This window comes from Branchiostoma lanceolatum, chromosome 14 (genome assembly GCF_035083965.1).
Source record: "Branchiostoma lanceolatum isolate klBraLanc5 chromosome 14, klBraLanc5.hap2, whole genome shotgun sequence".
Lineage (NCBI taxonomy): Eukaryota > Metazoa > Chordata > Leptocardii > Amphioxiformes > Branchiostomatidae > Branchiostoma > Branchiostoma lanceolatum.
In genome coordinates, this window is record NC_089735.1 from 12438139 (window position 1) to 12457082 (window position 18944).

General features: G+C 41.8%; 1 protein-coding gene across 11 annotated transcripts in view; it reads left to right on the top strand.

Annotated features, from left to right (window-relative positions):
* The first annotated feature begins 2005 nt into the window (after positions 1-2005).
* LOC136448716 (transcription factor 7-like 2) overlaps positions 2006-18944 on the top strand; it is a 66340-nt gene continuing 49401 nt past the window's right edge. For 4 of the 11 annotated variants that reach the window (XM_066448352.1, XM_066448356.1, XM_066448355.1 and 1 more), the window contains exons 1-4: positions 14284-14419; positions 14618-14853; positions 14991-15048; positions 15481-15605. In XM_066448352.1, coding sequence (XP_066304449.1) covers positions 14671-14853; positions 14991-15048; positions 15481-15605 — 366 coding nt within the window. In that variant the 5' untranslated portion in view covers positions 14284-14419; positions 14618-14670. Of the gene's footprint in view, positions 2226-14270; positions 14420-14617; positions 14854-14990; positions 15049-15480; positions 15606-18944 lie in introns of those variants that run through there. The other 7 variants (XM_066448357.1, XM_066448358.1, XM_066448353.1 and 4 more) reach the window with 6 other exon arrangements.

Sequence of the window (18944 nt, forward strand, 5' to 3'; positions counted from 1 at the left end):
TGCTGAACAGTTTTCCAGAGGTCCTCCAGAGGAGTAAAGCCAGTCATAGTCATTTACATCCTCACTACTCTCTAAGCAGAGGAGTGGGTCTGGCTGGTTTTTGACGTGTTTTTATGCGTTTTTGTCCGGCTTTCTGTCATGTTTTCTTTGTCTCACTAACCCGCAGGGCAAAGTAGAAAGGCCGACAAAAACGCATAAAAACATGTCAAAAAACCAGCCGGACCCACTTCTCTACTTGGAGAGTAGTCCTCACAAGCAATTCAGTTGGGCTAGCCGGCTGACGGCCACCGTTTTCTAGCAACATTATCTGGTAGCAGAACACAGGGGGGCAACTAGGTGCGAATAATCACTCAAAGGTCCTCAAACAATCTTTCAGACTATATCGCCTTCCACGCAACCAGTTTTGATAGTAGCCTGGAAGCCAGGCTGTTTCTAGCTATTCGCCTCAGGTCCAACATGACCCCCAAACAGGCCTGCCCCCAGGGGAAAGTCAGGTAGTACCATCCTATTTTGTGAGGGAGCGAATATGAGAACCCTGGTGAACTAAATAGGATGGTACCCAGGCTAAAATTCAGTAGCCTGAGTACCAGCCTTTTTAGCTTCCCGTACCTCAGTTTGGGTAGCGTACGGAAGCTGGTACTCTGGCTAAAAATTCAGGGGGCTGAAGCAGAAAATTCCTTTGGGGCGTGTTGGCGTAGCCTGAATTCAATCAAGTCTCCTGTGACCGCTCGCCGCCCTGTAACCGCCTCGCAACCCAAGAGGGGAGAGAAACCCCCGGACAGCTGGAGTTTGCGTTATACAGACTAGTGTTGGCGCTGGGGGAAAATCTGTGTAAAGCCCTGGAAAGAGCCTGGCATCTAGGCTACATGATTAGAAGAAACAACTTGTTTCTCTTGAATATTTTTAATTCAAGTCTGCGTTTATTTATAAATGTATATATGATTTTTGTTCTCATCATAGGGAACGTTGCATTGAAGTATAATGTCCTTGCCCTTGATGTTAAGTGCGTAGCCATGAGAAATGACGTTGTACCACAGCCTGGACAATAAGAATAAGGTTATTTGCCAACGTCAGTCAGCATCGGACGTGGACGCACTCGGTTACCATGGCAACGTCACCAGCGGGCCGTAGGAACAGAGAGGGAAAGTTATGGCACTCGTTATAAGACTGCATATAGACAGCATATTTCGGCTGCGGCAGTGTGTTGCATGGTCCTGTATGTAGTGTGTAGCTGGGAGTATAAGGTGTAGCCTCCTTAGCGGTCTTTACGATTTGGACTTTCTGGATTATCATATGCTGTTTTCTGTCACCTTGTTGTATTTGTCATTTCTACTTGTACAACGTACTACAAGGGGCTCCTTGTTCTTACGACCGAGTGCCCTCTGACAAGAAACGCCTACAACAGCATGTTTTAATAAGCCCGAAAGAGCCCAACTTGTAAGCCTGCTAAAGGAGGCTACGAGGGTGGCGATGTGTGTGTAAAGTCGCCGTTGGGTGACCACGCCCCTGGTGGCGCCACTACTCTGTCTCCGTGTCCGAGCTAATCTGTCATGTCGCGCTCGCCTCCCCGACCCCCGGGGGCTGTTCCCCGTCAACAAACCCACTCCAGCCCGCGTCACATTATAACCTGTCGAAAAGCGCGCCCTTTCCGGCTTCACAGCTGCCAGCAGCACAGATACACGTCAACGGTTGTTCGAGCTAAATTTTCATCAGTTTCATTTGCTGTGCGGTTAGAGACGGCTTTAGAATCCAGCTCGAGCTGACCTCTGCGGATCACCGACCCGGAAGCAAATTGGAACCCCGTATTATTTAATATATGGCACGTGGCGTCCCTAAATTGATTCCCAAATATGGGCACACAAAGGAGCCGGCCTGTTTCTGCGGCGCGAGATCAAAGGGACCGACAACCACACCCCCGGCCGGGGCAAACCACACCTCCTCTGAGGGTTACATTCAGCCAGAATTTTTGTACGTTTCCTAAAAGCCAAATAGGCGTAAATCCTCGCAGATTTCTCCGGGAGACCGTGTCTGTTCCGCGGTTGGAAATCGACGTCGACGATCGAGACTCCGCGTCAGTTTCCGAGTGCCTTCTCCGATCGATTTCACCGCCGGCGTTAATACTTCGGGGAGGATTTGTGGCGAATTGGCGGACACAGCAAGCACGGCGCACCATCTCCCGGCGGCGAGATCAAAGGAATGCAAGCAAACAAAGCCGCTATCATCTGGTAATGGCCATTGAGTTTTCTATCACTACCCCCTTTCGTGAATATTTGCACCCTGAATCCTATACGATGTTATTGTGGTTAAAAATGGCTTCTAATTCGGCATGTCAACCGCTTTTTATCTATGAAAGGGTTAGTTACTATGGCAACGTAGATGTCGGCGCCTTTTACGCTCAACTAACAAACGCAATTGTTTGTGGTGAATCGTAAAAACTATCTGACCCGACAACAGCTCGGGTTCGGTGCTGGTGGAGCCAGTTCTGTCGCTAATATTTCAACAGACTAATTTGGTGGTAAGTGTTGAAAAATGTATACGATAGTGTTGAATGTTGCGAGAACCATTGCTTGCGTGTAGCCGCGTTTTTTGACCGCGCGTTTCATTGCCTCGTAGCCCAGGTAAAGGCAGATAGATGCGACCCAGATTGCACATATCCGGGATAGAGATATAATGTCCCTCACAATGGGTCAGTGGGGGCTCAGGACTCATCATGTGTCCGTGGCAGAAATTCTCACTTCTTTTATTCATGCTCAGTTAGTAACTATGCATCTCAAGGTAGCCTAGAACGCCAAGAACACGCTTTGGCCTTGTCATCTTTTTTCTGTCGAAAGTATGTGATGGTTTTTAAAAAAAAAATCATCACGTCTTTTTGGCGGCAGCTGTAATACCTTTATGCCCAGTTGAGACATTGTGAAATGGATTCTAACATAGAGCGAATGCAAATAAGTTTTGGTTTCTGTATCGTAGTTTTCTTTTTAGCTAGATTATACAATGACTATTTTATGATAATACATATTAATAATGAGAGATGAATAAAGAGATAGGATTAGAAGATGGGAAGAGACACACCAGCCAAATCTCAAGTGATAAATTTAAAGCAAGTCGTGCTATTTAAATATCTCATCTTCATATTTTGAATCTAATTCCTCTCGTTATTTTCATAGTTTAACTATAATGTAGGTCGTGTTGTCACTACGGCTTGGTCACAATGTTTGTTGCTTTCGGATGTTATTGACAATATTTTGATGCCGTTCCCATGGTAACTGTTGATGATTTGCATATATTTCTTTCATGTGAAAGAAGTTACATTTTACGCTTTCACCCATGCGTCTCTTTGTCTTTTCATCCGCGGAATTTTTCAAGAACTTGAAAAGAAGGACCTAAAACATGCAGATTTCCGCAAAACCACACATATTAACGTGATTTTGGTCAGCTACGGGATCTAACAATTTGAATCTTCAATTTTTGTCACGTAGACCTTTTCCAATTCCTAACTATTTAATAATTGTGATCTACGTTGTTGCTTTTGCTTTAGTTTTGGATTTTGGTTTCTTTTAGCTAGTTCCGACGATCTTGCGTTTTTCCTTTACCTCATTATTCACTTCTGCTCATCTGACCTAATTTCTAGCGATATGCTTTTCATATGGAAACGTTTGATACAACTTTGTAAACGACATCTTAGAAAATCATATGGTTAAATCTCCGCTACATACTTCGTATATAATATCACGCCACTATTCGGCCCCGACGTCATTTCTACCAACTTTCTTTGATATGGCTTCACCCTGGTTAGAGCCAGGGGTACTGTTACAAAGGCGCGCACTTTTGTGAGGATTCAGTAAAAATATCACCAACGTTATGAAATTTCAGTTTGCCAGATTCTGTTTCAGGTTGGATTATACGTGACTCTCGATTGAGGATGCAGAACCCAATTCTTTTCCAAATCTAACAATATGAGTATACACAAATCTGTCCATGCTTTTTTTGCGATTACGATAATTTCATGATGAATAAATAAATTAATAATCTAAAAACATGTACTTTCAGGTTGGATTATACGTGACTCTCACTTCAGAATACAGAACCCAATTCTTTTCCAGATCTAACAATCTGACTATACACAATCTGTCCATGCTTTTTTTGTTGCGATTACGATAATTTCATGATGAATGAATAAATTGATAATCTAAAAATATGTTCTTTTAAAGATACTCTCTTAATTTTTCCAAAAATTTTGGAAATGTGAACATCGATGCAAGAGCGCAAGTGGATTTGTGTCTTCAGTGAGGCGGGTGTAATTCGTGCTAAGCTGTTGTTTGCGAAATCACCGTGTCTAACAAATTTGAGCCAGGTTTCAGACTCGGTAATAATGTGGAACCCATCAGTCTTGGCGGCAGACTAGCGGCGACATCCAGCTACGGGCGCCCGGACCACGGATACCGCACACCTCCGGCCCTCCTGTCCAAACCCTGTACTAAAATTCATGCCATCATTAACCATGCACGCGGAATAGTCTCTACCAGACTAACCGCGCCGGCTATAGGGAGAACATTTGCCGGGGGACTTTGGCCATGGAGGGTTTCATTCGCACCGAGATAAGACAGGCTCTAGGATTGCCTACTGGACCCTCTCTCCGTAGCTGACTCCCTTCATACAATTCACTCTATTTGGCCAATTTCTACTATTTTCCTAGCGATCCGCGGAGTCTGGTGGAGGCTAGAGTAATCTGGCGTTAGTTTTTTTCCCCGTGGCTCCTACCCAAGGGAGTGATAGCTAGATAGAGCCGTACACCTCTATTTGGGTACCGTATGCAGAGCCCAGTGGCAGAACTTTCAATTATTCATGTTTTAGGAAATATATTCTTGGTTTCAAACCCCTTGGTCTTTGCTGTTATTTTCTCTTCCCATAAAACTTAAGACAAGTTACCGGCACGTATTCGACGTTACAGTGAGTAGTAGATCTTGCTATGCGTCGAGAAAGCGCCATTTGCTCATACTTTTGATAGAGCTTCTCGAATCTCGATAGACTTTTATTGCTTGTAGTATGTTACATTGAGTAGGATTAGCCAAGGATTTAATCATGACAGTCTGCAACGAGGCTTTAAGCTTGCAGAAAGAATTATAACAGATGAAATCGCGATGATACGCCTTTATTGAGACGGTTCAATTTTCTATTGTGAGAGAAAACGGTTTTGTGAAGACTTATTTCTCCAGCCGCCATCAACGTGAAGACTTGAACTGCTAGAATTAAGGATTTTCATTCTAGTGTACATGTGGGATATGTATATTAGCATGCCGACTGAGGAAGGCACGGTGTATGGACTGTGTAGACAAATATCAAATGGAGCGAGGGTATTTTGATTTTTCTGTGCGCGCGTTTGCGTCCTTGCCGAGCAAACTCCGCGGTATCGGAAGGTTTGAGAACCTGCTTCTTTCAACCACCTGTAAAAAACAAAAGAAGAAAACTTTTTCAGGAGGGAGGGAAAGGGATCTGGGACCAAGGGAGTACAGTTCTCTGCAATGGTCTCCGTCTGTACTAGCTACATCTTGAATTATTAAATACATGTTCGGGCAAACATCGCTATTCAGAACACCCTTTTACCCACCAAGGCCGACCTTTTGTTCATCCAAGTTCAAACTGGTTCAGTCTCTCAACGTTTGCGTGGTCGTGGGGATACCATCAAGTTGTTTACAAAGTATTAAAGATGACTTGTAAACGTTGACCAACATTCTGTGGACTCAGTGAATACTCGACTTGTATGCCCCGTATGAACAGCTAGGGAGGGCCAATCTAACCAAGGACATTATTTTTAGATCTAACTATAATACAATCACCTTGCTTGATGTTCATTATGACATGTCGCGATCGACTAAGCTATTGGGTGTCTTCTCGAACCCGACAGATATCACAGAACAGAATAAGACATACGTACATGTAGATGAAGGTTAGACATCCAGGTAATAAGATACGTTAAGAATAGTCACTCAAGCAACTGGATAAATTTTCAAAACAGACGTTTCAGACAGCATCCGCTATCTTTAGTCACTGACGAAAGATAGCGGATGCTGTCTGAAACGTCTGTTTCAAAATTTTATCCAGTTGCTTGAGTAACTATTTTTGGCGTAGAATGAGACTTACTTTGAAAACACCACAAGCAAACAAAGTACCCGTGAAATCATACATCACGAGAGACACTGTTGCAGAAGTTTTGATAGATAAGGACAAACTGAAATCGTCGATGCGTGTCGCCCGTGTCTCAAACACACCGCCTTTGTGTCCTTACGTGTCCTGTTCACCTGTAGTAATGCAGTAATACTCGAAGTTGATCCACTGGTTTGATATCAAATTAATGCGTGAAAAGATCGGTGCAATCACACTCCTATTGTACACGAGGAACAGTTCCGTAGATATGACGTGGGCCATATGACACCTGAACGCGATTTGCTCGGCGATTGTTCGGCAGTGATTACGGATTACTAGCGAAGCCTTCTTGTCTTTTGTTCGGTGATAATAGCCTTCAGTGTTTTGTCCGCTTGTGAATCGCCGATGTTACAAGTGAAATACGCGATGGCACAGATGTGGATTATTGTGGAGGTAGTGGGAAAATCTGTCATGTAGGAAGAGCGGTGCGGGTAATGCTCTTCTCCAAACATAATCCCATAGGCTAAGCTTTGGCAACACTGCATCGCTACAAAACACGCTACATCGTACTTTAGTTTCCTAACAAAACATATATAAAGAGAATTAACTCTACAACTGGATAAGAATTCGGAGATTTATTTCCGGACGTTTCGAGTGACATCCATCACTCTTCTTCAGCGTCACTAAAATGAACTAGCAGAACTAACCAGTACTTATTTATAATAACTAGAAAAACGGTTTTACATGGCAAATCACACAGTCATGCATAAGAGGTATAGCACTTTTACTTTTCTGAAAAAAACTTTTTTTCAGAAGAATAGTTTCCGTATTTTGGGAGACCCAAGCGTGCGCCTTTCTCGGCAGGTTTATAATGTTTCTACCGCGTAGTGCTTGTTGCTGTGATATGATGACGCCTTGCCATGTTGATAGCAAGACGCTTCTAGCCAGCCCAAACCGCGGGAGTCACATGAATACAGCGACAAAAGGATCATTGTTTTGCGACCACAATCTTTTCCTTGGTATCAGTGCCCACGCATATCACGGCGCGCTGGCCAACTATGATGAAATTTCATACCCAGGCGAAAACCAATTTTATCCAGCCCGGTCCCAGATGATAGTCCGGGTCTCCTTTCCCAGGAACATCATTAACACGGAGATGCGACCTTAATACAGGGTTTCGTCCCTTAAGATCAGTACAGTTCCAGCTTGTGCCTGTACAAACTCATGACCTCTAGATGTCCCCGTCGACTTAAGTTCATTTTGGCATGCTGAAGTTCATTGCTGGCTGCCATATTTGGTAATCCCTAGGCACTGTTTTTAGTCCAACTGAAAAGCTTCTCTGCATGTGGCTAGAGAGACGTGAGCAGGTGACTGACATTTGTGGTTGACTTACCACCAAACAGGCAATATACAGTTTATCAGACACTGTGTTTTAGCGATTTTCCATAAGTATGAAATTTGATAAGCTTTAGCGACTAAAATTCCGGCTTGGTACACTTCTTCACCGGTTTAGAATACGCAAGTAACATTTGTGGACGATTGAAGAGACGACGGCTTATATATTTATTGTCAATGTCAACGGACTGTGGTTGCGGTGGTAGTCTTTTTTTCTGATCTTGTATGTTTTTCATGTTTTGTCACTGCAATCTGTTGATAGACTTTGTAGCGTTTGTACTCTATGGCAAAATAGAAAACAATGATCGTTTGTATTACCTTCTGGTTGTCAATAAAGGCCATTTTCACCGCAAGCTGTTTTGATATATTTCTTCGGTTGTGTATTAAAGATATGAAAAGTATTTCAAATTCATCTAGATTTTGTCTAATCTTTTAAGGTGAAACTGAGTTTTCTTAAGTTGCATTTTATCGTTACAGCTTCATTCTTTCCCTACATGCTGAAAGAATTCGAACATCTCTGAGATTATTCTATACATTCAGTTTATAACACATTCATATAGACTTGTTTATGTTTTTATGCTATGCGCAAACATAGGTTGGTGGTGCTACTTTCTATTGGTAGGGGGAATCATCGGTACAATGTTGACAAGTCGCTGAGGCAAACTTAACATTCATCCCCGAACTTTTTTTATCCGCGGTGTTCAAACGCAGAAAAAAAAAATTTCCACATCCGAGCAAGCTTGCTCAATGCTATCATACAACATTAAGATGGTAACGCGCCACCTTAAAACTACTTTTTAGTACACCTTGCGTGGTCATTTCCTGTGCCCATTCGTCTTAAGGTGTCTTAAAATTTCCAAAATGTCCAATAAGCTTTCTCATTTATCATAAACATGCAGGCATGTATATATGCATTTTTGTTTTTAATATCTTTTACACATTACAACGATAAAACTGAAGGTCAGACGTCAGGCAGACGGTAGAATGTATGTTTACATCTTGAACGCAAACTGAAAAAAATGGTTGGCTTGAAAACTTTTCTGCAGGTGTAGAACTATTTTGAGAATTTCTGTATAGGTACTTTCAGTTAATTTCACAAAAAAGACCGTTCTCGGTATTTGAAGTCATCGTTCCGCGTATACAACGTACTTATTTCTACATGTATCGTTAGAAAACCCAAAGTATACCATCTCGATTATTTTCATCACGCCTACGTGTAATTTGTATTTCATCTTACCATGTTGCCATATTTTCAAAGGTGCAGATATTCTTTTCTTTTGAAGTTCTCCGATCAAATGTATATATAATCCCCAATGTTTATTTGACGAGAATTCGACTATTTGTGGACATTCCGTTTGATATTAACCACTCTTCATGGGTCAGTGATTCTCTGTTGCCGGGATAAAGACCATGTTATTGAACATGGGGGAAATCTACAGAGAGACCATGGTTTGTGCATAGAAACGTAAATATTAGTTGTCATATTTCTTATTTTTGAATGAAAAATATGATTTACTTGTTGCCATACGTCATCATGACATGCACACGCATGAACAACAGACAGTGATGAATATTATCCTTCTATTTATAACTTATGACATTTTGTCTATGATATGACAAACGGCTCATCAGCTAAAATCAGTACATTGACATTTTTACGTTACCATTTGCAGAAATATCGTAAATCAGAACAAGATTTATCATATGTACTAATTAGTTACTACTAGTATGTCAATTTCAAGTTCCTTCTTATGTGAGTTTGAAGACAAAGTCGTTCCTCAGCTGCATATATTTTTTTGTTTATATGTTCATTGTTTGTCGTATATGTAGTAGGTCTAAGCAAAGATGCTGCCATATTTCATATTTCATTTTACACGCATCTTTGGCCTATTGCAAACTCATATTCATCTGCGAGCACACCAAAACATACTAGCAAATACTCGGGCCCAGCCGCCCAATTAGAAAACATGTAATTTTCAGCGAAATGACCAAGGGACATTAATAGACTAGTCCGAATTTGATGGCGTTGAAAACCAGTATTGATCGCTGTCCGCCCAAATCACAATTATTAGCTCCCCTCATTTTTCAGCAGCATGCATTTTTGGACGGTCGATAGTTAGGGCTTATCATCAAGCAGGGCAGCAATATAAAAGGTGTAGGCATAATTCCCTAGATTTATAGTAGTCATGTAGTTTGGGCACAAGCTGTAATTATATCAGGAGGGTGGCTAATGCGTTATACATCTTTATCATGTGTGTGCTTTTATTGTATATTACCATATCTAGCTTTATTACACAAATACATATCGTTATGTTCATACCATTTTCGTACGCCATGATCGACCCTTGGCCTGGTAAGGATGTTACTGAAAGGCGCTTGTGTCTTAGAGTAAATCTTACTTTATTGTTTATCTTTAAAAAGCAAGGATAATGAAACTACTCCAAACACAAAATCAAACATGCGTTACCATTGCTTGATGTTTGTATAAGTATGTAAATGGTGAAATAACATGTAATAGTAAAGAAATAACTAAATCATTATATTTTCTCCGTAAACCTAAGAAATCTTGAAGATTTATGTAACGCATGCTTCATATGGCAATAACAGTTACACAAGAACATGGCACATCTTGCACCAAGTGATATTTCATTGACACGAAAACAATGGAATCAGCAAAGTTTAGGGCAGTAAAAAATATAGACATTGAAGCTAATCAATGTAGATTTTACTAGAGATGTGCCCAAGGAAACTTACTACTACATAACCTTACTCAAAGTATGAACCGGCGTGGCCATGACAATATATTACACTACAGTTCGCAGCACACGAAGTGACAAACCTCTTTTTCCCTTGGAATATGTAAATTCACTAGTTCAGACTTCAGTCGTTTTCGTACGCATGTGATTATGAGCTTCTTGTGGTTGATGACCTGACCTACTGTCGACTTTACGAAACATGTTGGATTTTCTGGCCCAGTTTTAAGTTTCAGTAAATCTCCCTAAGTGCCCTCGAAATCCTTCGCTCATCCTGGTAGCATGAAAAACTCGACAAGAGGCAGCGTCTGGGCAGCGGTGCGTTTCATTGTCTTAGCCTGGCATCTGTATCGCTGTTAGCCTATAATTCGCGCGAACTGTTGCATCCTTACTCTCCAAGCAGAGGAGGGGTTCCGGCAGGTTTTTGACGTGTTTTTAGTAGCCTGAGTGTCATCCTGTTTCAGTTCCAGGCTCTACCTGTTTGGTGAAGGTAGAGCCTGGAACTGAAACAGGATGACACTCAGGCTAGTTTTAGGGGGTTTGATGGAGAAAAAAAACAAAGTAGAAAGCCCGACAAAAACGCCTAAAAACACGTCAAAAACCTGCCGGAACCCCTCCTCTGCTTGGAGAGTATCGCATCTCTACATGGTCTGCTTTGTAAGATATAAAAAAAAAGCAACGCACAGAAAGACACGTGAACATCTATACAAATTATCAACACAAATAATCAATACAAATCACCCTAAAGAAATACCTTTCACTAGAAACTAGAAGTTAACTTCATACAAAGACTTTTGAATACTGCATTGTTTGCGAGCAATGACTTGATGGTGCTGTGTATAGATAGCCGGTGCCATTTAGCGTAAGTGCAAATGGAGTATACACGTTAGTTGCAACAGCAAGAAAAACAACATGACTAATCTGTTTGCTACCAATTAGCAGCAAATTGTCCAGCGTAAAACAACTATTATTACCCAGAAATAATTAAAGACTGCTTTCGTTGGGAAAATGGCAAAATCTACATAAATCATTACGTAATCGCCTTTTTGCGTTTCTCAAAAAAATGTCTTGAGTAGACTTAATTTTCAATGTATCGTTAGAAAGAAGACTAAATCGACGAATGTAGTTATCGTTAGTACGTTTAATTCTGAAGTGCTGGACACGATATAGTTAGCTGACGACGTCATTAGATCTAGAGGACACGCAATGGTATTTATTTCTCGTTACTGGATGATTGCTTCAACAAGTGGAATGTGCGTGTAGGAGTTGATTTACGGGGATCTACACAGTAGACCGAGTTCGTCTGCATGCCAAGACGTTCTTTGTTGTTCTTTTCATGATAGGATTAATACAAACACGTCTCGTCTCAAGTGAAATGTCAGCGAAATTTGTCAAAACGTCAGTTTACTGGAGAATACTTGGGATAACTTATCGCCGTCAGTTATTAGAGCACGCATCTTTTTCGCGGTTCAAGTGAATCGGAGATAGAAGATTAAAAAAAAGTTATCTGTTGTTTTGTTGAAGACACTAGTACTATGTGTGCGACTGCATTTTGTAGATCATAATTTTTATTCCTACCCCAATACACTGTCTTTTGAAAATAAAGAGAAAACAGATAAATGTTATTTTATTTCTCCACTGCTTGAAAACAACTCAAAACTTTCAACAACTTATTTGCGTGTGTCCTTTTCGAGAGGCTCCATCCATGCTATGGAATGGAGTTTCATCTACTTTTCCTTTGGGATTTTTTCCTGCACAATTTTTCAAAGATTGGAAGATGCAGTTGTCTGTTTGCACTGATGATAAGGTGATCGTCCTTTTGGTCTGTAGTCTCTACCAAACTCCTTGGTTTGCGATGATGGGAAAAATATGAGAAATTGCCAAAACGGGAAACTAATTTGGCAAATGGAACGTCCACGGCTTAACTCCTTGGAAAATAATTTTAACTTTTTGGCCGATTTTTTTTTTACTGTTTTTCCAGTCCGAGAAAGGAGACAAGGTTGTAGTCGCGGTGATGACTTAAGCCAGGGGGTCGGGATAAACCGGTTTGGAGGTGTCAAGAAAAAAAAACTCCCGCCGTCTCACACATATGTGCGGATTTACACCACTGAGGCTAGAAAAACAAACACTGACAATAATGATTGTCTGGCTTTATCCTGGGCAACCTTGGGTTTTCTTTTCAGTTGGAAGTTTGCATTGGAAGAACTACGTACTTCTCGGTGGAACTTCTAAACCGTCACTGCCAATTTTCTCTATTTTCGCACATGAAATTTGTACTGACTGTTACATGTTGCACATTCTAACAGTGTGTGGAGTTTTAATGACTAACAATTCTTTATTCCTATGATATTTCATATTTGCACCCCAGAAGCATTTCACTTTGGAGAAAGAAACGTTTGGTCAGTTCGCGTGATTTCAAGTTTGTATCATTGATTATTTTTTTGTTAGTATGTGACGTACGTGTGCATACAGTATGCCAAACCTAATTTTGCTTGAGAAAAAGTAAACTGTGACGGCGCAAAGCAGTGTAGCAGAGACTAGAAAAGTCTTGGTGTACTCAAGGAGGTTATATAGACATATATAACCTCCTTGGTGTACTCAAGATAAAACCTCCTTGTCTTTCTGCAGTCGTGACTCTGTGATGGGGCACTAGGTCATGTGACGACAATTTTACATAACACACTGAAACTTTACGCCTTTTCTTCCAAGAAAAATACGTAGGAAACGCGTCAAAATTTTACATAACTTCCAAAACGGATCTTTCGTCATCCTTCCGACATGTTTACATAATAATTCAATGAAGGGGACAGCAAATAAAAAATTCTCGCAATCCAGTCATCAAACAACGTGGTAAAACGAAATTTATGGAGTTAGATGTGATTTCTTCTCACGGTTGAGTGGAATTCTATGGGACCCGTCTGTACAACTACATTACTATAAAGCTTCCCCGGTCCATATAAATATCATTACTGTCCATGGTGCTCAATAGAAATATAAATTGGCACCATAATGTGTCAATTCCAACGATGATGTGTTTTTGTCATGGCAAACCCAACATCCTAAACGTCCGCTGTTTCAAATTCTTCGAATGAAAATCACCTGTCATTATGTAAGGACTATAGTTTTAAATGAAATGAAATTATATCAAAAGATGCAAAATGTTCTCATTGATTGACAATTATTACTTCATTGTAAGAATGAAAAGACAGCTAATGTGTGTTGCTCTAAAGCTGTTGCTTTATTTTATACATGTTTTTGATATTATTTCAAAGTCAGGAACGATTTTTCAAACTTAACGACAATCAGTATTGCTTTTTGAGCCAACAGTACCATAACATGTACCAAAATCTATGACCACATTGTATTCTTTACTGTCGAGCATTTCGGCCAAGTCTATTGAAATATGATGAAGACGATACTCCTATATCATCTTATTGCTTCGTTACTGTTTATAAATAGAATATCGATTTTTCTTTCGTGTTTTTTTAATGAGAGAGGGTGTGCGCGTTTATGGGACAGGTTTGGCAACGCCGCATCGTCTTTTTAGCCGGCCTGTTTTGTAAACTGTGGGCAGCAAAACACGAACCGCCCACCGGGAAAAGGGCGGGAAGAAGCCGCGGTGCGCGGTTACTCACTGGTCAGAAACCCTGGGCACGCTGATTAGTAGTCTGACGTCACCGTAGTAATTAATTAACAAATTCGGCCCAGCCCTCGTCATTCGCATTTCATTATAACAAGATTGACAGCTGGGCGAAGGGACCTGTCAATCACCCGAGCGATCAAGGGTGCGGCGTGGGCTTTGATGTTTTAGGGACTGGGCATTCATATCTTGGGAGGTTTCTTCTGAAACGGTATTTACGGTGCAAAATTATATCTAGAATATAACATATTGTAGCAAACTAATTTTTCTATCTTATACTTCAGTTTTGATGTTGAAAAAGCATAGAATTTGAAGGATTAATCGGTGGACAAAGTTTGTGGATCACCCCCGGTGTATTAACGGTTGTCCCCGTGTTCCCTTTGCAAAACGCCGCCGCAGAGACTACAACCAAGTTGTGTTCATTTCTGTGTCAATTTCTAACGTGCTGGCTAAAACTACAGCCCCGATCAAGACTCAATTTTGGGACAAGGTAAGTCGTGAACAATTATAGAAACTATATTCCCCAACTGGACAGAGTTTGTGGTAGAAATTGGGGCGGTAAGATCGATAGTTTGGCGGCCATCGCGAACTTGTGTTGGTTTGTGTCGGTTGAGATGAACACAACTTGGGTGCCGCGTGGTCGGTGGCGATGATAGCCGCAGCTCTCTGATCAACTGTCTTCTCCCAGGGCACTTCGTCAAACCAGGGGCGGCCAGGCCAGCGGGGCACCACCGAGCGACAATGCCGCAGCTCAACGGTAGTGGCGGCGACGATCTAGGGGCGAGCGACGAGACAATCTCCTTCAAAGACGAGGGGGAGCAAGAAGAAAAATCGGCCGAAAACGTCTCTAACGATCTCAGCGATATCAAGTCCAGTTTAGTCAACGAGTCGGAAAGTTCTCAGAGCGGCGCGGTACCTTCAGAGGTGAGTTTGTTGTGATACAGTATATACCTGACCTTCTGTGGATGTCAGGAAAGTCTTTCGTGTGGTTTCTTTCTGAATAAGAGCGTGCACGAGGAAGGGATCTGACGGAATGTTTCTCTCCCCCTCCCCGGCTACAGGGTTCCAAGCCACCGTTGCAAAGTTATCCCAGGGAGGACTCCAGAAGAGGGGACGAAGGTTTGCCACTATTTTACTCACTCCTCTAGGCAAATAGAGTAACGATTTTTCAAGATTACTAGCGCATGATGTCTCAAGATTGAAGGGAAATTGTGTAGACGCCGTGTTTTGAGGGTTAAGACGCGCTCTAAGACTTGTTTGGAGTTTTGGTAGGATTTGTTGCGATAGTTGAGTTGCCCGTGCACCCCCCACCCGGGCCCTTCTCGGAAAAACTGTCGAGGATTCCGGCTCACAGTTAACACTCTAAGATACAAACGACTGCTAAGGATTAGCCAGGAAACCCAAATATGTGTTGTATTGTACAGAAACGGTTAAATTTGTCTCCCTAAGTTCAGTTTCCTGTAGTTTGTTGACTGTAGGATGTCATAGTTCGGCGCCCCCCTCCCCACAACTCAAGTCAGACCAAGTTTTTCTCGTACCGCCAACTTGCAGGTAGCAAATCGGAGTCTGTACCAGTCGTGAGCCGGGGACCAGCATATCTTACTCCTGGTGGAGTTATAGTTTCCAATATGGGCGTCTACCCACATCCAAACGGCTCTTTAGCGGCCAGTGCAACGGTAAGTGGTCAGTTTTTAATTGGCGATTTTTTTTGGATCAGCGCGCCAGCCTGGCTGCAATGTTTGTGTGTTTATACACCAGACTGGGCCCCACATTTGGTCCAGCTCTGAGCGCACAGCGATTTATTCCTCATCACACACCATGCCTTTACCTCGGAGAAAATTAGGAATGAAATGAAATCCTGTCGCCTCAAGGTGTACTGTTGTATTTTACACGCCTAGGAAAACACAGCTTATATGTCACCCTCCTTTTCTGCACGCATTAGGCCTTGGGGAGTCTGTGTGTTTGTACTATAGTGGCACATTTTCTCAACCCTACCAAAATCAGCCACCCTGCATATTTTCTCTCCAAGTCCGCCGTAACTCGTCCAGACGTTTTCCTCAGAAATACCCACAAACTTAACGTCCAGGATGACACATGGGTCATAACCATGCATGCGTATCCCCCAGAAGTTTTTCTCTTGTCACCTGATAGTTGGTTTTACAACTTAAGTTCTCTGATTATATTGTTACCACGCTATGAGTAATTGTTTGTGTCCAGATTTTTCTGGCGCTGAATCACCCATGTCTGTCGTTAAAAAACAAAGAGCTACATCTTGGTAATTTTCTTCGGAGGAGGAAAGCGAGGATTTGAGCTGGTGGGAAAAAAGCCTGGATTGATTCTGACTACCACATGTGTCCCTGTCCACCAGGGTGTTTGTTTCTGTGTCTGTTGAAAGCAGGCAACCCTGCATGCCAAATGCCCAAACATATGTCCACATATGGAGCTGTCTTTCTCCCCAACAATACCACCATGACTAATAGAGTAAATGCCCAGTTTTTTGTGTGGTTGACTGAGATATGATCTGATGAAAACTCGTGGTACATTCTAATGCGACTATAACATCTGCGAGATGTCATCATGGCCCCATTACAACATAATTTTCCTTTGTTGTGTAGAAAAGTGGTAGGCTCGACGTGGAGCAGAAAAACGTTGTTGTGAGTTGTCTGGAAATGTTAACCTTGTCAACTGGAAATTACTCACCGAGGAAAGAGGAAGACAATTGGTCACCTATGATGACAACGGACATAGAGTGGGACACAGTGTACACAAACCTTGGCACCTATTGGCTAACAGAACAATGACAGGTTTTGCCCTGACGTCTTTGTCGAGCGTTGTTTAGTTAGCATTTGTTCCCTATACACTCTATCTCAACCATGGTGGAGTAGGAGGGGTTCGTTTCCCTCTCCCTGTCCCCGGCTAGCTAGAGTTACCAGAGGAGGTCGGGGGTCATTTCTGCCGCTTTGGTCATTTGACTTGAACTTGTACGCCCAACAGTGCAGACTTTGTGCCGGCCGCCATGCGCTTGTTTCATAAACAGTGCGGACTGTTGGAAGATGTCACTCAGCGGACATTGTGAAGCTATGGAGACATCTGGGGGAAGAGCCTGTGTGTTGTGTTTACGTGACACAAGGCATCTGTCCCTGTCATCCCCATCGATATTTGACTGTCGTAATCGCTTGGGGGCCAGATCAGATTGTTCTCCAATGTTTATGGGAATTTTGGGAATGTTGCTCATGTATTCTGTAAAATATCTGTTGTTGTAAAATATCTGTTGTTGAAAAGAAACAAAAACACAGAAGCCCCTCAAAAGTTTCAGATTCTATACCTTCTTTTTATTTCCAAAATCAGAACCGGAAAAAAAGCCATGTAAATTGTGTAAAAGCAATTTTCTAAACTGTCTCCACTGTCAAATTTGACGTCGACAGGAGTATTACAAGTTTTTTTCTGTGGTAGTACACCCATCCTGCGTGTTTTATTGTCCCTTCCTTGAAAAGTAGTGTGGTTTGTATCAAGGTGACATTTGTGTAGTTTTTGTCTTCTTGGGGTCAGAGGTCAACAGTCCAGAGATTTCTTCCTTAAAATATTGTCCTTCATTGGAGCAATTTGTTTATAGTTCTTGTTGTTGCCATGGTGCTGTGGCATTTACAGTGTCTTGTTTTGTTGTAGTTAAAAGTGACCGTTATGATACTTGAAATAGCACGTATCCAAAATACTAGCACAAAACACAAACACAGTTACTACATACGCAGGAAGGCTGCAAACACAATTACGTCAGTACACTTAAAGGTTTTGTATATTATTAATTCATTTCGGCCATGAGAAATCTTGGACATCCAATTCAACATGGATGTCCTGATTGTAGATGGGTCCCTGCAAATTGACTGTTTTACTGCGTCAATTGTATAGGAAATTGCATGACTGTTGTATATTACTTGTCATTCCTACATGGACAATATAGTTTTTACAACTTCCTGTTGGGGCCATTTCTCTCTCCAAACGAAGGCAAGTCTGTCTAGACACGAGGCTGTTATTGTGCTAGGCAATGGTGACAGGTTTCCAGTTAGGCTAGAAAAAGAATAAGGGTTACTTAATGCTCTCACTAGGGTTACAAAAGCTTTCATTCTGGTTAATTGTCTTATACAGTTTTGTTTTAGACGGAAAGAATTGCATGACAACTGCCGCAGATAAATTGTGATTGTTTTAAAAATGGTTTCCATTTTATTCTTCATGTTTTTGCTTACGTACTTTTAAAGAGGGGGCCTTTCTGTGTGGTGTAATTGGAGTGGCATATAGCAGATCATGAGCTGCTGTCCTGCATGTTGTATTTTTTATGAGCTTATGGAGATTCATGTCATTTTGGCTCTCATGTCGTCTTGAGATGGAGCGACTTCGCTAAATGTTTATTTCATTTGCGACGGTTTGGATAGCTGAACAAAACCAGACCAACTACTGGAGTTGTACTAATGTAAAACTGATTGACCAGGACAGTAGTTGCCAGAAAATGCTGCTTAATTGTTGATGGGTGGCAAACATGCTGTCAGTTTGGTCTTTGGTCTGGTCAGTTGGTGCCCCCCTCCCCCTTTGTCCCATGTGTCTGTTCCAGATGACTTCTAAATGGATCTCTTCATCATCCCTGTTGTGTCCCCCATATTCATCGGTAACAAAAAAACATATGTTTCGTGACCTTCTGTCGATAACACTGAATGTCCGTGACTCCTGAGACAAGTGACACCACGGTTATCTTTCTCGTTCTGTATTTTTCCACCAGCTGTACATGTTTTCCTTCGATTGTGACCAACGATTGTGACCAACTCTTGTCCTTTGACCTCTTGGTGTCAGTCCCTGAGGAACTGAGAAAAAGGCATAGCTTGGCGAATCCTAAAAATTCGGGGAAAGTTTTCACTTTAGAGCCTCAAAACATCTACTACTTTTATTGATCTTGACAGAAAATCATAACATTTGTTTTCCACATGTTCCAACCACAAATTGAAACGTCTGCTTTAACTTGTATGCTA